The following is a 17,508-nucleotide window of genomic DNA, read 5'->3' on the forward strand; positions in this document are numbered from 1 at the left end:
TTATGTATGCCGTATTCTCCACTATCTAGCCTCCGTGGGAATTGTAACACCCTACAAATAAAGGTTTACTAATGATAGCCCGTGCATGCCCAGAAATGCATATTTAGTGCATATACGTATAGGTATGAAACCCTATCTCTGGAGCCCGAGTGGAGAATTAATTGAACAAGTCAACCAAGGGGGGAGGGGGGGGGAGTGGAAATTTTGCTATGGGGCCCACATACACAGTCATTTGTTAACATCAATTAGCTATCAGTCAAGAAAACATTTAGGAACAAAGGGCCTGATTCAGCATGGATCGCTATTCTGCTTATACACACACAACGCAGTTGCTAATATCAGTGGGGATATGTGAATATTTGCATTCGCATTGCGATCTCAGCCTAACATAAGGACGCCCACTTCCCCTTACTCACATCCGTATACTTTGGCAACATAGCTAAACAATCGTTAACATCGGACACATATACGCACAGTTAAGGCAGGACAGACCTCACTCGGGAATTGCTTACTTCAGCGCACGCTATGAGGCCTCAGGCTGTGTCTGGTGTCGCAGTGGATAATTTATGCACGTCCATGCAACGCCATTGAAATGCACTGTCACGCCTGCGTTCGCCCAACCACCCCCGTCACCACCCACAAACGGCACTTCCTATCACTCTGCATTGGGTCTGCGTAGTCACTGCATCTGGTTTGCGTACTGCAAGATAATAAGCCGATTGCGTACGTATAAGCAACTGCGATCCTTGCTGAATCAGGTCCAAAGTGACTACATTAGATATCCATTTTACAAACCTAAATTCATCCTTTCTGCATGTTAAATCCTTTGAATAGCGAAGAGTAATTATTCTATTTTTAAAATCATGATTTCCCCTCTGCTCCTTGGTAAATCTAATGTTACAGATTTGCTCCATCTATTTAAAGTTCACAAAGCTTTCTTTTAAACGGTGTTAATCGTATGCCACATATCCCTGCAATGTGTACCACATACTCTAAATTACATGTTCATTTTACCTCATTTTATTCTTCACTTACTATATAAGTTTTTACTAAGGATGTTGTTAAGATTTTTAATGTTTGCAGTTACAATAAATGAATGTTGGATCCATATGAAGTACTTCTCAATATGTACAAATGGGTTGGGTACGGGATGCCGGCAGTCAGGATCCCGACACCCAAAGGTAAGTAGCCTAACCCCAACCTTCCCCTGCCCCCGCAGCCTAACCCTAACCTTCCCCTCCCCCCGCAGCCTAACACTAACCTTCCCCTCTCCCCGCAGCCTAACACTAACCTTCCCCTCCCCCGTAGCCTAACCTTAACCCCCCCCACAGCCTAACCCTAACCTCCCCCCGCAGCCAAACCCTAACCTCCCCTCCCCCTCAGCCTAACCTCCCCCCTCAGCCTAGCCCTAAACTTTCCCTACCTCTGCAGCCTAACCCTCCTCCTAACCCTAACCTTTTCCTCCCCCTGCAGCCTAACCCTAACCTTCCCCTCCCCCCGCAGCCTAACCCTCCTCCTAACCTTCCCCTCCCCCCACAGCCTAACTCTAACCTCCCCTCCCCCGAAGCCTAGCCCTAACCCTCCTCCTAACCCTAACCTCCTCCCCCTGCAGCCTAACCTTCCCCTCCCCCAGCAGCCTAACCCTCCTCCTAACCTTCCCCTCCCCCAGCAGCCTAACCCTCCTCCTAACCTTCCCCTCCTCCCGCAGCCTAACCCTCCTCCTAACCTTCCCCTCCCCCTGCAGCCTAACCCTAACCTCCCCTCCCCCGCAGCCTAACCCTCCTCCTAACCCTAACCTTCCCCTCCCCCCGCAGCCTAAGCCTAACCAGCGCCGGTATTCTGAGTGCCAGCATCCCGACCGTCTGGATGTCAACTACATTCCGTACAAATGATGCTCCCTATTGATCAATATTTTATGCCGCGATTTAAACGATTAAAATCCCTTTTTTTTCGGGTGTGGTATTACTGGTTGACAACCTGTAGGTCGACATTCAGAAGGTCGACATGTTCTGAATGCTGGCAGTCAGAAGGTCGACATGGTCATTAGGTCGACCACTAATATGTACAGTAGAAATGTATTTAGCTCAATATGATTAAATGGTTGTCAGATTCAAAAGGTTGACGTTTAATATGTCAACACAAAAACGTTGACCTTTTGAATGTGTCAACCATTTAATCATAACATAAATACGTCTACATACAGTATTGGTGATCGACCTAATGACATACAGATTGTATCGACCTGAATGTAGACCAGTCGACTGGCCAAATTTCACCTTCCAATAAAGATTAACATTCTATCTATCTAACAGGTGCTTGGTATCGCTTAACCCACCGTTATAACCTCTCTCGTTAACACATTTCGGCACAAAATTAGCTGGTTCCCCGGCCCTTCGTCCTCCTTATGTGCACAAATTCATTTATTCATAGCAGCTGGCTTTTAGGGCTGCTTTTATTCCATGACAGCTACTTGTGGCATGTAGATACGTGTTATTATACGTGTGTTTATTACCCAATCTCTGTTACTGAACTATAATATCCATAATTCAAAAGAAAAATTTGCTTAACATATACCACGTATGTAAATTCTAAATTAACGTTAGTCACATGATTATATGAAAGTAATGATTGTCGGAGTTATTCGATCCCACTCAATTGCAACAATACAATAGATATTTTACAAAGATGTACATTTTCTACACATGGTCTGTTATCCCCTAGTGTATGTGCAATAATCCTCAATAACCCATAAACAAATGAGCTAGGTTTAATACCATGTTATAAAACGGCAAATTAAAGGGTTCAAATTTGTGTCGCTTAAAGAATAGATTTGTACAACTATACTCAAACAAGGACAGCACTTTGTAATCATTCAGTTGTGAGGCTTATGGATCACTGAGTTTGAATCCTTATAAATAAAATATATATTATGGGATGATGTCAATGATATCAATACTAGAAGATCATAGAGGTTTTCAGTGTCCATATAATTGCACAAAGCTCTTATACAGAAGTTACAACTGTGGGCAAACATTTTCTCACACAAATCCTTTTCTTATCTATGCTGCCAATCTGCCAAGGAAGGGTGGCCACAGAACTACAAACAGTGCATAAATCTGGCGGGCAGATGGATAAATTATATGCCGCACCTCTACTGATAGGATTGTTATATTTAATTCGTAGGAAGTCAGTTGTTGGAATTGTTTTCAAAACCATTTGATTTTTTTTTCCAAGGGATATTAAACAGAATCTTTACAATATTCATTATTCAAAATAAAACATTTGAAGGGAAATCTGTCCCCTGCTAATCAGCTGCCGCTCCTGACCTCAGCAGCCATTGTTCCTTGTAAGTGGAGAACTTTTCCAGGCCAGGTGACCTGCAATACTTTTATGATGGCAGAATGCGTGGGAAAAAGAGGAACACCAATACGTGATGTTAGGGAAGGCTCGGTAATGTGTGAAAGTTAGCATGCTAGGCTCAGCCCTGCAGCCGAGGTGAAAACACAAACGCAGTAAAGGAATTACAGACACAGGGAGAGCCCTAAATAGGAAAACAAGATCAAAGGCTTATTAAATTAGGAAAAGTCAGACTAAGCAAGCGTAACAGCAACGTGCATCATGTTCCCGGAGTTGCAGGACAGGATCTTGTTACTGCGACACATGGACACTTGCAAAAAAGTTTATTTTGCACGTCCCTGTGAAGTATGTCAAGTGTTTACATGTCACACATCTATGCCCCAACATATAATTGTATTTTAGAACAAATATCCTTTATATACAATTGTACGCTGCGATTGCTTATTAATTACACAGTAGTAGAGTTAATTACACAATGCACTGCAACCACGTGAACTCTCTTTAATTAAAACGTCTTATGATTACTGTAGGTCATAAATTTGGGTAAATGGACAAGTTAATTAGAACAAGAAGTAACACAGGGGCTGCTGCTAAAGTGGTAGCAGGATGGACTGTAGAGATAATGTCACTCTTGCCTATTTCAATTCAGAACCGCAAATCCACTTAAGTAGGGCCCGATGGATTATGTGGGGAATTATTCCAGTATTAACGTCACACTTTGATAAAGTATTTTAAGGTGTATTTCCAATGCTTCTGTACAGAGCTGTAACTAGACTTTTTGGTGCCCTGTGCCAGAGAGAGCATTGGCGCCCCCCCCCATATTTTTTAAATAGGGACATAAGATAGTGCACCTGGAAAAGATGGGGTACTCCTGGGGCAGCCAGCAGATGCTGGGAATAAAAGAAGAGGATAATAGACAGGAAAATTGACAGGCCTGACCAGCGCCCCCTGCCCTGCGGTGCCATGGCACTGGTCGCACTACCCTGCTTCTGTGTGTGGATGGACGCAGTTTATGTTTCTGTAGTTTCTTATTATTTTTGGCTACAATGTGCCAGGTAGATGGTATACTAAACAGATGGTTGCCCTTGCTTTGTCCTTTTGTGTCTAAGACATACACAAAAGTGAAAAAATAAACAATTACATCTCTGCCACTATACTTGAGGCAACTGGTTGATTATGTATTTTATGGAGTAAAACCTGATAAAAAAAGAAATAAAAATAAAACAACATATTAAATATGTCAGAATCATCAGATCCAAAATCAGTTGAAACATTTTATTTATTGTACACTGTAAATAAAAGCAAAATCTCAAAATAAATTTTCTTGCGTACAGTACTACACTCAACAGTGGAGAAGCTATGTAAGATGTAAGCTTCCATGCACAAACTAAAAATTATATTTTTGGGGGAGTATCTTTGCATTCTGTAAATTTTACGGGAGGGATTACTTCATACAGTTCCATGTAGTATAAACGACATGTTTAATGTATGTGCTGTATTTCATATACACGTCCCAGCAGCAATTTGGCATGCGCCTCATATACCTCTGTGCTGCTGTTAACATTTAGAGGTTCTGATTGGATACTTGGGGGAAAATGTATCAAGCCCTCTAAAGAGTGGAGAAGTTCCGCATACAGATGTGTCCACATACATCTTACTTCCATGAGCGTTAAACTCCTCTCCGAGTTGCGGCATGCCGTGGCTCGGTAGCGCCAAGCATCTTTTCGTGAGACTTACCTTCAAATGCACCTTAATCGCTAAGCAATGCAAATGGGACGCATAGACAGCTTCTTCTGATTAAAATATGCGTCATATTCTGCGTGCGACTGCGGCTGTATCTGCATGCGAAATGCTATGTTACAGTGTGACAGCCTCTGGCACGAAAAGTCAAATCGGCGCTACCGAGTCTCACAGTGCTCACGCGGTATGTTTAATACAACTTGTAGCTCACGGAGGTAAGATGTATGTGGACACATCTGTAGCAACCAATCAGCTTCTACCTAGCATTTTATAGAATGTACTTGATAAATGATAACTAGAAAGTGTTTAGTTGCTATGGGAAACTTCTCCACTCTCTAGAAGGCTTGTTACATTTCGCCCCATGTTTCCTAGTTCTTCCAGCTTTAAACTTGTCTATACTCTGTGCCAACATGGTCTTGCCCTGGCTACAGGTTGTTCCAACCCTTCATCTACTGCTCCTCTGTTTTGACGAATGGATGGATCTTAGGAAACTACATATAAAAATGACATATAAAAACAATTGATGTGGGTAACACAGATTTTGTACACGGTTACTTGTGGCTCCGTGTTACTGAACAAAAAGAAAACAAACTCCACTCAACCCAGAACATTATTACATAATGCAATAATAGCCTACAGAGAATTCCATGGAATTTGCTTCCTATACAAAAATAGCATTTTTGGGGCCGATTCCAGGCAGGGTATGAACAGATTTGTCTTCCAATACAGTCATCATTTATCGTCTCTCTTTCTTCTGCTTCATCAGCTTCTTGCTTTCTTCTCTTCTCCTTTTATTGACTGGATTCCGTGGATCGTATATCTCAAACGTGTCTTCATCTTGCATGGTGGCATCCTTGACCTTCCGACTTTTCTCATCAAACTGGAGCACGTGAGACATCCTGAAAAAAAAATTGCAATAAATTAAGATTACCGTTAATACATTCAACTACAATTAAGATCATATAAAAATAGAGGCACGCATTGCACCACAGAGATATAGGATGGTATAAATGATGCTGACTGGTGTTTTTTTGCCTTACTCTAGCTGCATTTCATCATCGGAAAGAAAAAGATGTACAATAATATTAAGATTTTATAGTGACAAAGTTTAAGTATGTAAATATGGTACATGTATAGTACATGTTGGACTCAAGCGCCTTATAATGTATACTATGTTCGGCAACAGACCTCGTGGCTGTAGGGACGCTAACCATGCACACAGAGATATGAGCTCTCATAGCAGATTTTAGAGCCAAATTGACATTATTAGGATCCAGAATAGATTCAATGGAGCGAAAAGTTGACAATGTCTACAAACACTTAGAAGGTGCAGAAAAAGAGCTGATGAGATCCATGCAGAAGAAAAACGTACAAGATTTACAGAGCGGTTCCAAATGAAAACAAAAGATTTACATTCTGTAGCAAGTCCAAATGTAACAATATCCGCCTGAAATCCCAGATTCCTAAGAAAATGATACTACCTAAATGTGCAATGTCTTCCAGGATCTATATATGAAGATCTTCTACTGGACCAAGAGCACTAAGTCCTCTGCTTTAAACCCCCATTGGACCACCCCCCACATAACGTACACTTGTACAAATGTTTCTAGCCTCGGTGAGGAATCCCTGTAATTGGACACAATCTTCAATGATACGTATATCTGGAAATATAGTCCTCCACTTATAAAAAATCTGCACTCTGATTGACACGAACAAAGCACAAGCCTAGGTCCAGGTGCTGTTACCCATTCCACCACTTGGAATTCCATTGACCTCACCAGCACCTTCAATGTACACTAAGTGCAATGTGTCTATCCCAGATTGGACTATAGCATGAGACTGTATACAGAGAAGAAGACTTTACAACAATGCAGATGCCTCTAAGCTTGCTTACTGGCTTCCTTATCTTTTTTTCATCTGTTTGTATGAGACAGGAGGTATTATTCGAATAAATTTGCTTCTCAGAACTTCCTTGGGCAACATCAATGAACCGCGAGCTACATTGTTCTCTTAACTATTAATGTTTATCTTATACTTGAACTTAGGTTAGACTGTAAACCTCGGGTGGGGACCACGGTCAGTTAAGCCATGAAATGTTGCAGAACAAGCCAAAGCAATTTGCTTTAAATCTAGAGTCTTTAGAGATCTTTACAAGGGTTGCTTAACATATTGCACTGGACGCCCAGCCAAATCTAGGTGTTCTATATTGCTTTAACTTTATAATTGTTTTTTAGTTAAGTGCCATGGCTTGCTCAGTTACTGATTTAGGTTAGCATGCATATGGTTTAGGCTTTCAATGAGGCGAACGTTGCTTTTGTAGGCTCAAACGAGTAGGACTGTCTCCCGTCTGAATTCCCTACGTAATTATGTAATTTGAACACTATAATTATGTATATACTCGTAAGTTATGTTCTTGTCTGTCCTATTTGGTATATGTGCAACCTGCTGTATGAGTTATCCTTATGTACGGGGCTGCAGAACCATAATGGCACCATATACATAAATAAATAATAATAATGATGCACTTTTGTGGAAAACTGCACTTGTACAAGCATTTTACCCAATGTAATAAAACATTTAATCATGCAAAAAGTTGACACGTAACTAATCATTAGTGGGCCACACAGGAACATTTGTAATGGCCCCATATACTGCCCAATAGTAAATAAACTCGCATAGAAACATAGGACAGACCAGGAAGACAGGCCCCCATCAGATATAGGCCCCATAGCAGCTACACCTATGGTAGTTAGGCTCTTGCATGTAATGAAGATATTTCTGTTGTCGTGACACTTCCATAAGTAATAATTATTATTGTATTTACAGAGCTTTAATATTTTGAGGCAACCCTGAAACTGATGCAAAGTGAACACTTGTCAAATAACTCTGGGAACACAGCCAGGGCCGGCACGAGGGTTGTTTGAGCAGAGCGGCTGCATGGTGGTGCCACCCCATAAGGGGTACAATGCAGGTGGTGCCTGGGACCGATGACTGGCAGCAACTGCCAGCCACCAGTAACACAGTGTCCTCACTTTGTAGTGTCTACAAACTAACGTCTGGCCCAGGCAGTGCTGGGCTCTTATTTTGGGCGGCTCAGGCGCTGCCTGGCACGTGAACCATAAACAGCGACACATCATCATAAGTTAAGCAGCCGCACACCAAACTGCAATGCCACAGTCGAGAATGGGACTGGCCCGTGAGGGACCTACTGCAAGTTCCTCTACTGAAGTTCTGAATGCCAACATCTTTCACAAGTCCTCTGACAGAGTCTGTCTTCAGGTCAGTCTTTTGTGTGTTTTTTTGTCCCTGTGGGAGCAATGAATGTCTGTTTTATTTTTCTTCCTTTAGGGACCAATGTGTGTTGGTTTTATCTTTTCCTTGTAGGGGCCAATGAGTGTGTTTTTACTGTTAGGGCCTGTGTGTTTTTTTTCGTGCGTGTGTGTGTGTGGCTCCAAGATTTCTTGCGCAAGTACGAGCAGACCTCGGGCTGGCCCTGCACAAAGCTCCAGTTACATGATTTAGGACTATATGCGGCAAAATGTGTTTAATAGTCTGTAAAGACAGCAATTGATGATGATTAAAAAAAAATTATCTTTGTTTATTAAGGATTGGGGGCTGCCAACGCTACACACTGAATGAACATTTTAAACATGTGCTGGGATGGAACAATATCCGTAAACAGTGCAGTTACACACTGATCATCCCTGAAACGTGTCATAATTGGTTCTTGTTTTGGTTAAACAATGGCTGAAAATGAGATGTATTCTAGCTCGGAGGTTTTCTTTGGCTTGCTTGGTGTGTCACGTTGCCTGGAATCTTCTAAACTAATCCCTGCTGCAGTGACACCTACAAATGAGGCAAAGCTGATCAGCTGCAGGCTTCCTCACTGCAAGAACAGCCAAGTCCTTGTTCATTACTCTTGCAGATGTTACTTTACACCGCTGGGGATTCATTGAATGTTTGAAAACACCAGTTTACTCAATGCTTGTAATTATAGGGAAAGAACCCACAAAAACGGCATCACATTAATATATAAAGTAGTTGTTATAGAAGGCACTTTAACCTGACAGAATGTTTTTTAAATATAGGCTTATTAAGGTGATACGGTGTCATGAAATGGTCAACTTTTGCATTTAAAGCACTGGTTATTCAGTTCTAAATGCTGGCGTTGATTTAATTAATAGTTCTCTCTCCATCCAAAAAAATGTATTGTTTAGATCTGGCCTGCTTGTAGCCACAGGGGATGAAAGTGAGGAATTATTTATACTAGTAGCACCCACCCAGCGCAGCCAATAAGCAATAATCTGGCAGCATCTCTCTCTGGTGTAATGGACACAGCTGGATCATTCTGTTGTCCATACCAGACATACTTCCCACAATAAAGCCGGATTCAGAGATGAACGCTAATGCATCCGCGCTCTCAATAGCAGTTGTGGAAATATGCAAATGCTAACCTCAGCCTTCCTGTTATGCTCCACCGTGTGGCGGAGTGTACGAGTACTGAGACCCCGACTTTCAGGCTCCATGGACTGTGCGATTGCGATGGAGATTGTACACACCAACATCGATGAAATATCGACCGCACTATCGACACTTGTGGTAGCCTAGTCTATCTACTCTCCTCTAATCCAGCTAAACATGGTCTTGATGAAGTCTTAGAGATAAAACGCGTTGGGTTTGCTGTACCCTGATCCCCTTTTAATTGGACAGATAAGCATCTATTATTTATATTTCTTGTACGTGTGTCTTTTTACCATTTTTTGTCACTGTATTATTAAACCTGTTTTTTGACAAAACTTACCTTGACCCTGGACTGTATTTAAAAAATATGTCTATGTTACCATTTGGTAAAGAAATGTTCCCCAAAAGGGTCCAATAGTTTTTTTGGGTTGTAGAAAATAATATACAGTGCGGTATAGTACACACTATGCTGGTTTTCTTTTTGTTTCTCTTTTATATATCCCTTCCTAATGGTCATATGACCGAAGAACATCTTACCAGATAAGTAGTGAACTGATCACCAGTTTGCTTCACTTGTGTGTTGATTTAATTTCTTGACACTAGCAGGCGCTTCTTTTTCTATTTCTTTATAATCTTGGGTACCAAAACCTTATCACTATATTGGAGCTGCCACTTAATTATTTTTTGAGGTGTATCACACATGGAAGCTTTTTTATTTTAGTACGTTACATTCTTTGGAGTGTTGCACCACAATCAGTGTCCTACTACATCCTCTGCACATATATATATTTTTTTTTTTACGCATTATGTATTTATTGAAAACCAAAAACCTAATACAATATGAATCTGTCACAAACAGAATTCCAATTGGTAAACGAAAAAACATTTGACATATCTGTTTTGTAAAGATAATACAAAATATGGTCACATTTTATAACAAAACCTTTATCAAAGACAATAACAGCAGAATGAAAAAAGAGTAAAAGGGGGGAAGTGAGTAAGGGTGAAGACAGGGAAGCCTCAAAACCAGATAGCAAAAACTAAACATCCGACCATCTACCTCTAGAGAACTGCGGGATATCTTCCCTAATCACGACAGAGCGTCTTATAATGGTCAGACTCCTTATAATGCAACCATGGATACCAGATCACAGTGAAATTTTTGCCCCTGCCTGTAGGGGGCAAAATTAGATCGTCCATTGACATGTAATGATTTAGATGTGTACACCATTCAGACATGGAGGGGGCAGACATAGTCTTCCAGTGGACAGGGATTACGGCCTTGGAAGCACTCAATATATAACGTAATAAAGACTTTTTGAAATGAGCATGAGGTTTCCGAATGAGATTTAATAGCCAGAAACCAGGGCATGAAGGAAAGTCCTCCTGGAGAATAATAGTCGCTGTTTCAATTACCTTATCCCAAAAAGATCTAAGAGAAGAGCTTTCCCACCAAATATGTAGAGGGGGGTTCCCCGCTCTGTCCCACATCTCCAACAAGTGCTATGTACGCCTGGATACATTTTAGAAAGCTGGCTAGGACAGCGGTACCAACGTGAGAGGACTTTGTAATGTGTCTCCAATACTTACGCATTTGATGAGGCGGAGAAAGTATTTCTGAAGACAGGTCTAACAGAAAAAAGATGCTCAATCAACATTGTATAAATAGAGGACAGAGGGTGTGAAGGAGATTCTTGAGATACACACATTTTCAAATGGAGTAGTCCCCCGCCTATATGCGTGAGGGGGGCCCAAACTCGAGAGAAAATACTTTAATTGAAGATATTTCCAAATCTCACTGTGAGGCATACCCCATTTCGCTTGAATGGTGGGAAAACTCATAACTTCTGATCCCGCAAACAAATGGCTAACCTTAAGAATCCCCAATGTACGCCACAATTGAAATGAGTTTGCTGGAATCCCGGGAGAAAATGCCGGATTACCAAATAAAGGGGTTAAAGGAGAAGGAATAGGAGAAAGAAGAGGATGTGAACAGAGACGTCCCCAACAGGAGATGATTATGCCCAGTAAAGGATGGGTAACTCGGGGGAGAATCGAAGGCCAAGGAAAACCTGAATCTACTGAAGGAAGGGAAGCTGCCCACTGTTTTCTTATCAGATAACCTACTCCATTCCATTACCCTCACGAGCAGGACCGCATGGTTATAGGAGAGAAAATGTGGCAATTGTAGACCTCCCTTATGTTTCCTAAAGTATCTCATGTTTTAAGCGAGGTGTATGGGCCGCCCAAACAAAATCATGAACAATTCGATGAAGTGTGGTAAACCAGGAATGGGATATTGTAATTGGGAGAGTTTGTAAAAGATAAAGGACCCTAGGAAGTACATTCATCTTAATAACTCCTATCCTGCCTGTCCACGAGATCTTCTTGGGATGCCAGCTAAAAAGATCTGTTCGCAGCTAGAAAGCAAAGGGAGAAAATTAGAAGAGAATACTTGAGAGAGATCTTTATGAAGGAAAACCACAAGATATTTTGTATGCGTGGGGTGCCAGGAGAAGTGGCAGAAAGATTGTATATCATTCATGCATCTCTGATCTACTGTGAGATTAAATGCGCTAGATTTGGACAAATTTACTTTAAAATTGGAAAGAGCTCCAAATCAGTCAAATTCTTTAAGAATGTTAGGGACTGAAGTTCGCGGGTTCGTAAGTACAGCCAAAAGATCGTCTGCAAAGAGAGCTAGCTTGTATTCCCTCTTTCCAACAACCAGCCCAGTTACATTACAATTAAGACGAATGGCCCTCGCCAGGGCCTCCATACATAAAATAAATACAAGTGGTGATAAGGGGCATCCCTGACGAGTGCCATTGGAGATTAAAATTGGTTCAGACAGGTCTCCGTTAATCCTCACACGCACAGACGGAGTAGAATAAAGAGCTGAATTCTGAATTCCCGTCGGACTCAAACCCATATGCTCCAGAACTCCCATCAAAATATCACAGTCAACCCTGTCAAACGCCTTTTCAGCGTCTGTAGACAGAAGTTTAGTTGGGATCTTCTGGGAAATGGCCTCATGGATCAGGTCTAGATCCTTAGTGGTATTGTCACTGGCCTCACGACCAGGGACAAATCCCACCTGATCTGAGTGGATCAAATTTGGGAGAAACATTTTGAGATGATTAGACATTAGCTTAGCAAAAAGCTTTAGCTCGACGTTTAACAGGGAGATGGGTCTGTAACTGGAGCAAAGGGCAGGGTCTTTCCCCTCTTTGGGTATCACAGAGATATGGGCAAGCAAAGAGTGAGAAAAGAAACAGGAAAGATCTGAAACCTCATTGAAAGCACGGAACACCAGGGGAGATAGAACTTCTCCGAACATCTTGTAATAGGCAATAGTAAACCCATCAGGGCCTGGACTTTTACCATTAGCTGTTGATTTAATAACTGCATCTAACTCCTCTGAAGTGAATGGCTCTTTGAATGATTCTACGTCTATGTCCGATAAGGTAGGAAAACCAATTTCTTCCAAATAAGCCTTAATGGAGGCCCTCCGCGAAAACATGTCAGTCCCCACCCTGTAATCTTTTAAATTGTACAATTGGGAATAACAAGATTGAATTGCTGCAGCAATATCTTTTGTGGAGTTACAGAGAGAGCCAGAGTGCGACTTTACATGGGCAATAAATGTACTTCACTTTTTTATTTTCATTCTTTATATGCAGCTGTGGCTGCTCTTAACTATCTCTTTTACACTGCACTTTTCTTACTATGGCGGTGCCCTGGGGCGGCTTAGCTGGGCAGTTTGGGGGTGTCCTGCGCTCTGGATTTGAATCCTAGTACATTAGGGACCTACCCTATAGAGGTTACCTGGATGTGGTGGGTAGGCCCATAACCTTGGCCAAGATTATGCTAAAAACCTCTATTGATTGCAAAATTTTATTGCATTTATATATTATCAATAATTTGGAGTTGTGCACCTGAGATTTGTCTGTTTTTGTGCCTGCAATTAGTCTCATCAGGTAGCACCTCCCATTATATATATATATTACAGGGTGTGCAGTCCAGAAATCTTTCCCATATACTCCATTTAATGTGCTTTATTGCACACCTGAGGGAAAGGAGACGCCCTCAGTCTGGATTAGCACCCCTACCTTATTGGTTTAAAAGCATGGAATCTGGTATAGTATATGTACACTGGTATTAGGCACAATTCTAGGTAAGTCCTACAAGTTATATACTGTAGTGCAACTTTGGTTCATTTTTGGGGCGTGGGTCCCCCTGGATTGCCTTTGTTGATCTGTTTCAGGGCACCGCATTATAACTCATTTTTCTTTTATAACACATTTTAACCCTTCACTGTTTGTTTATTATACATGTACTTCACTTTTTTATTTTCATTCTTTATATGCAGCTGTGGCTGCTCTTAACTATCTCTTTTACACTGCACTTTTCTTACTATGGCGGTGCCCTGGGGCGGCTTAGCTGGGCCAGTTTGGGGGTGTCCTGCGACCTGGATTTGAATCCTAGTACATTAGGGACCTACCCTAAAGAGGTTACCTGGATGTGGTGGGTAGGCCCATAACCTTGGCCAAGAATATGCTAAAAACCTCTATTGATTGCAAAATTTTATTGCATTTATATATTATCAATAATTTGGAGTTGTGCACCTGAGATTTGTCTGTTTTAGGGCTTGGAATGTCTCAGGAGAAAGGGATGATTTATGTGTTAGTTCTAAAGCTTGAGTCTTTTGCATTAAGGAGTCTCTTGCCACTAAACGTTGTTTTTTTAAATAAGACCCCAGCTGAATTAGCTTCCCCCTTAAGACACATTTATGTGCTTCCCAAACTGTTATTTTGGACATGTCAGAGAGATCATTAGTGGCTATATAGTCTTCCAAAGTCAATTGTTGGCAATAACAATCTTGAAGCAATAATTTGTTCAGCCTCCAAGTAAAACGTGTTGGGTGAGGAGACGGAAGTGTAAGTCTCAATGAAATGGGAGCATGACCAGGAGATATGGCCAATCTTTGTTTCTTTCGTCAAATGAAGAATTCTACAGTGCATCCGGAAAGTATTCACTACGCTTCACTTTTTCCACATTTTGTTATGTTACAACCTTATTCCAAAATGGAATAAATAAATTTTTGCCCTCAAAATTCTACACAAAATATCCCATAATGACAACATGTACAAAGTTTTTTTTTAGATTTTTGCAAATGTAATAAAAAAAGAAACACTAAGAAATCACATGTACATAAGTGTTCACGGCCTTTTCGATGAAACTCAAAATTGAGCTCAGGTGCATCCTGTTTCCACTGATCATCCTTGAGATGTTCCTACAGCTTAATTGGAGTCCACCTGTGGTAAATTCAGTTGACTGGACGATTTTGAAAGGCATACACCTGTCTATATAAGGTCCCACACTTGACAGTGCATGTCAGAGCACAAACCAAGCATGAAGTCCAAGGAATTGTCTGTAGACCTCTGAGACAGGATTGTCTTGAGGCACAAATCTGGGGAAGGGTACAGAAAAATACCTGGTGCTTTGAAGGTCCCAATGAGCACAGTGGCCTCCATCATCCATAAACGGAAGAAGTTCGGAACCACCAGGACTCTTCCTAGAGTTGGCCGGCCGTCTAAACTGAGCGATCGGGGTAGAATGGCCCTAGTCAGGGAGGTGACCAAGAACCCGATAGCCACTCTGTCCGAGCTACAGCATTCCTCTATGGAGAGAGGAGAACCTTCCAGAAGGACAACCATCTCTGCAGCAATCCACAATTAGGCCTGTATGGTAGACTGGCCAGATGGAAGCCACACCTTAGTAAAAAGCACATGGCAGCCCGCCTGGAGTTTGCCAAAATGCACCTGAAGAACTCTCAGACCATGATGAGACAAAGATTGAACTCTTTGGCGTGAATGCCAGGCGTTATGTTTGGAGGAAACCAGGCCCCGCTCATCACCAGGCTAATACCATCCCTACAGTGAAGCATGGTGGTGGCAGCATCATGCTGTGGGGATGTTTTTCAGTGGCAGGAACTGAGAGACTAGTCAGGATAGAGGGAAAGATGAATGCAGCAATGTACAGAGACATCCTGGATGAAAACCTGCTCCAGAGCGCTCTTGACCTCAGACTGGGGCGACGGTTCATCTTTCAGCAGGACAACGACCCTAAGCACACAGCTAAGATATCAAAGGAGTGGCTTCAGGACAACTCTGTGAATGTCCTTGAATGGCCCAGCCAGAGCCCAGACTTGAATCCGATTTTACATCTCTGAGGAGATCTGAAAATGGATGTGCACTGACGCTTCCCATCCTACCTGATGGAGCTTGAGAGGTGCTGCAAAGAGGAATGGGCGAAACTGCACAAAGATAGGTGTGTCAAGCTTGTGGCATCATTACAAAAATACTTGAGGCTGTAATTGCTGCCAAAGGTGCATCAAAGTATTGGGCAAAGGTTGTGAATACTTATGTACATGTGATTTCGTATTTATTTTTTTATAAATTTGCAACAATCGCAACAAAACTTTTTACACGTTGTCATTATGGGGTATTGTGTGTAGAATTTTGAGGACAAAAACGAATTTATTCCATTTTGGAATAAGGCTGTAACACAACAAAATGTGAAAAAAGTGAAGAGTAGTGAATACTTTCTGGATGCACTGTATGTGAAATAAAAAGATAATCTAGTCTAGTGTACAGCTTGTGGGGATGAGAAAAAAAAAAATAATAGTCTTGTGTATTTGAATGTTGTATACGCCAAATATCTACTAATTGATGTGCATGGAGAATTTTCTTCACCTTACGATGAAACTTGTCAGAGTACCTGGGTGATTGATTTGAGGAGTCTAAATGTGGGTCTAAGGACCAGTTAAGGTCTCCACCAAAAACTAGTATACCTTCAACATGTGCCTGGACAAGGTTCAAGGTCCTTTTAAAAAAAGGCCGTTTGGGTCTTGTTCGGTGCATATACATTGACAAAAGTAAAGACCTGAGTGTACACTTTGCACTTTATTATTAAGACGCTGCCTGCAATCAGCGGTAAGCAAGTTATATCAGTAATGGGAATATGCTTAGCAAATAAAATTGCAACTCCCAGGTACTTGCCCTCAGGATTATTGGAAAAATATCTATCCCTGAGAGGCGGCGCAGCACCTTCTTTAAAGTGCGTTTCTTGGAGGAACGCATATTTACAGTCAGGTGCATAAATATTGAGACATTGACAGAATTTTCATATTTTGGCCTCTATTCACCACCAGAATGGCTTTGAAATGAAACAAACAAGATGTGCTTTAACTGCAGACTTTCAGATTTAGTTTGAGGGTAAGTACATCCAAATCAGGTGAACGGTGTAGGAATTACAACGGTTTCTATATGTGCTTCCCAATGTTTAAGGGGACAAAAGTAATGGGACAAACTAAACAATCCTAAATCGAACTTTCACTTTTTAATACTTTGCTGCAAATCCTTTGCAGGCAATTACAGCCTGAAGTCTGGAACGCATAGACATCACCAGACGCTGGGTTTCATCCCTGGTGATGCTCTGCCAGGCCTCTACTGCAAATGTCTTCAGTTCCTGCTTGTTCTTGGGGCATTTTCCCTTCAGTTTTGTCTTCATCAAGTGAAATGCATGCTCAATCGGAATCAGGTCAGGGGATTGACTTGGCCATTACATAACATTCCACTTTTTAGCCTTAAAAAACTCTTTGGTTGCTTTTGCAGTATGCTTCGGGTCATTGTCCATCTGCACTGTGAAGCGCCATCCAATGAGTTCTGAAGCATTTGACTGAATACGAGCATATAATATTGCCCGAAACACTACAGAATTCATTCTGCTGCTTTTGTCAGCAGTCACATCATCAATAAATACAAGGGAACCAGTTCCATTAGCAGCCATACATGCCCACGCCATGACACTATCACCACCATGCTTCAATGATGAGGTGGTATGTTTTGAATCATGAGCAGTTCCCTTCCTTCTCCATATTCTTCT

General features: G+C 41.6%; 1 protein-coding gene across 2 annotated transcripts in view; it reads right to left on the reverse strand.

The window, feature by feature from the left end:
- Positions 1–4,631: 4,631 nt before the first annotated feature.
- Positions 4,632–17,508, reverse strand: part of CWC27 (CWC27 spliceosome associated cyclophilin) — a 261,740-nt gene continuing 248,863 nt past the window's right edge. For both annotated transcript variants that reach the window (XM_088444062.1, XM_088444061.1), the window contains one exon: positions 4,632–5,996. In XM_088444062.1, coding sequence (XP_088300188.1) covers positions 5,834–5,996 — 163 coding nt within the window. In that variant the 3' untranslated portion in view covers positions 4,632–5,833. The remainder of the gene's footprint in view (positions 5,997–17,508) is intronic.

The sequence above is a fragment of the Taudactylus pleione genome, unplaced genomic scaffold (genome assembly GCF_031769625.1).
Source record: "Taudactylus pleione unplaced genomic scaffold, aTauple2 ptg000345l, whole genome shotgun sequence".
Taxonomy (NCBI): domain Eukaryota; kingdom Metazoa; phylum Chordata; class Amphibia; order Anura; family Myobatrachidae; genus Taudactylus; species Taudactylus pleione.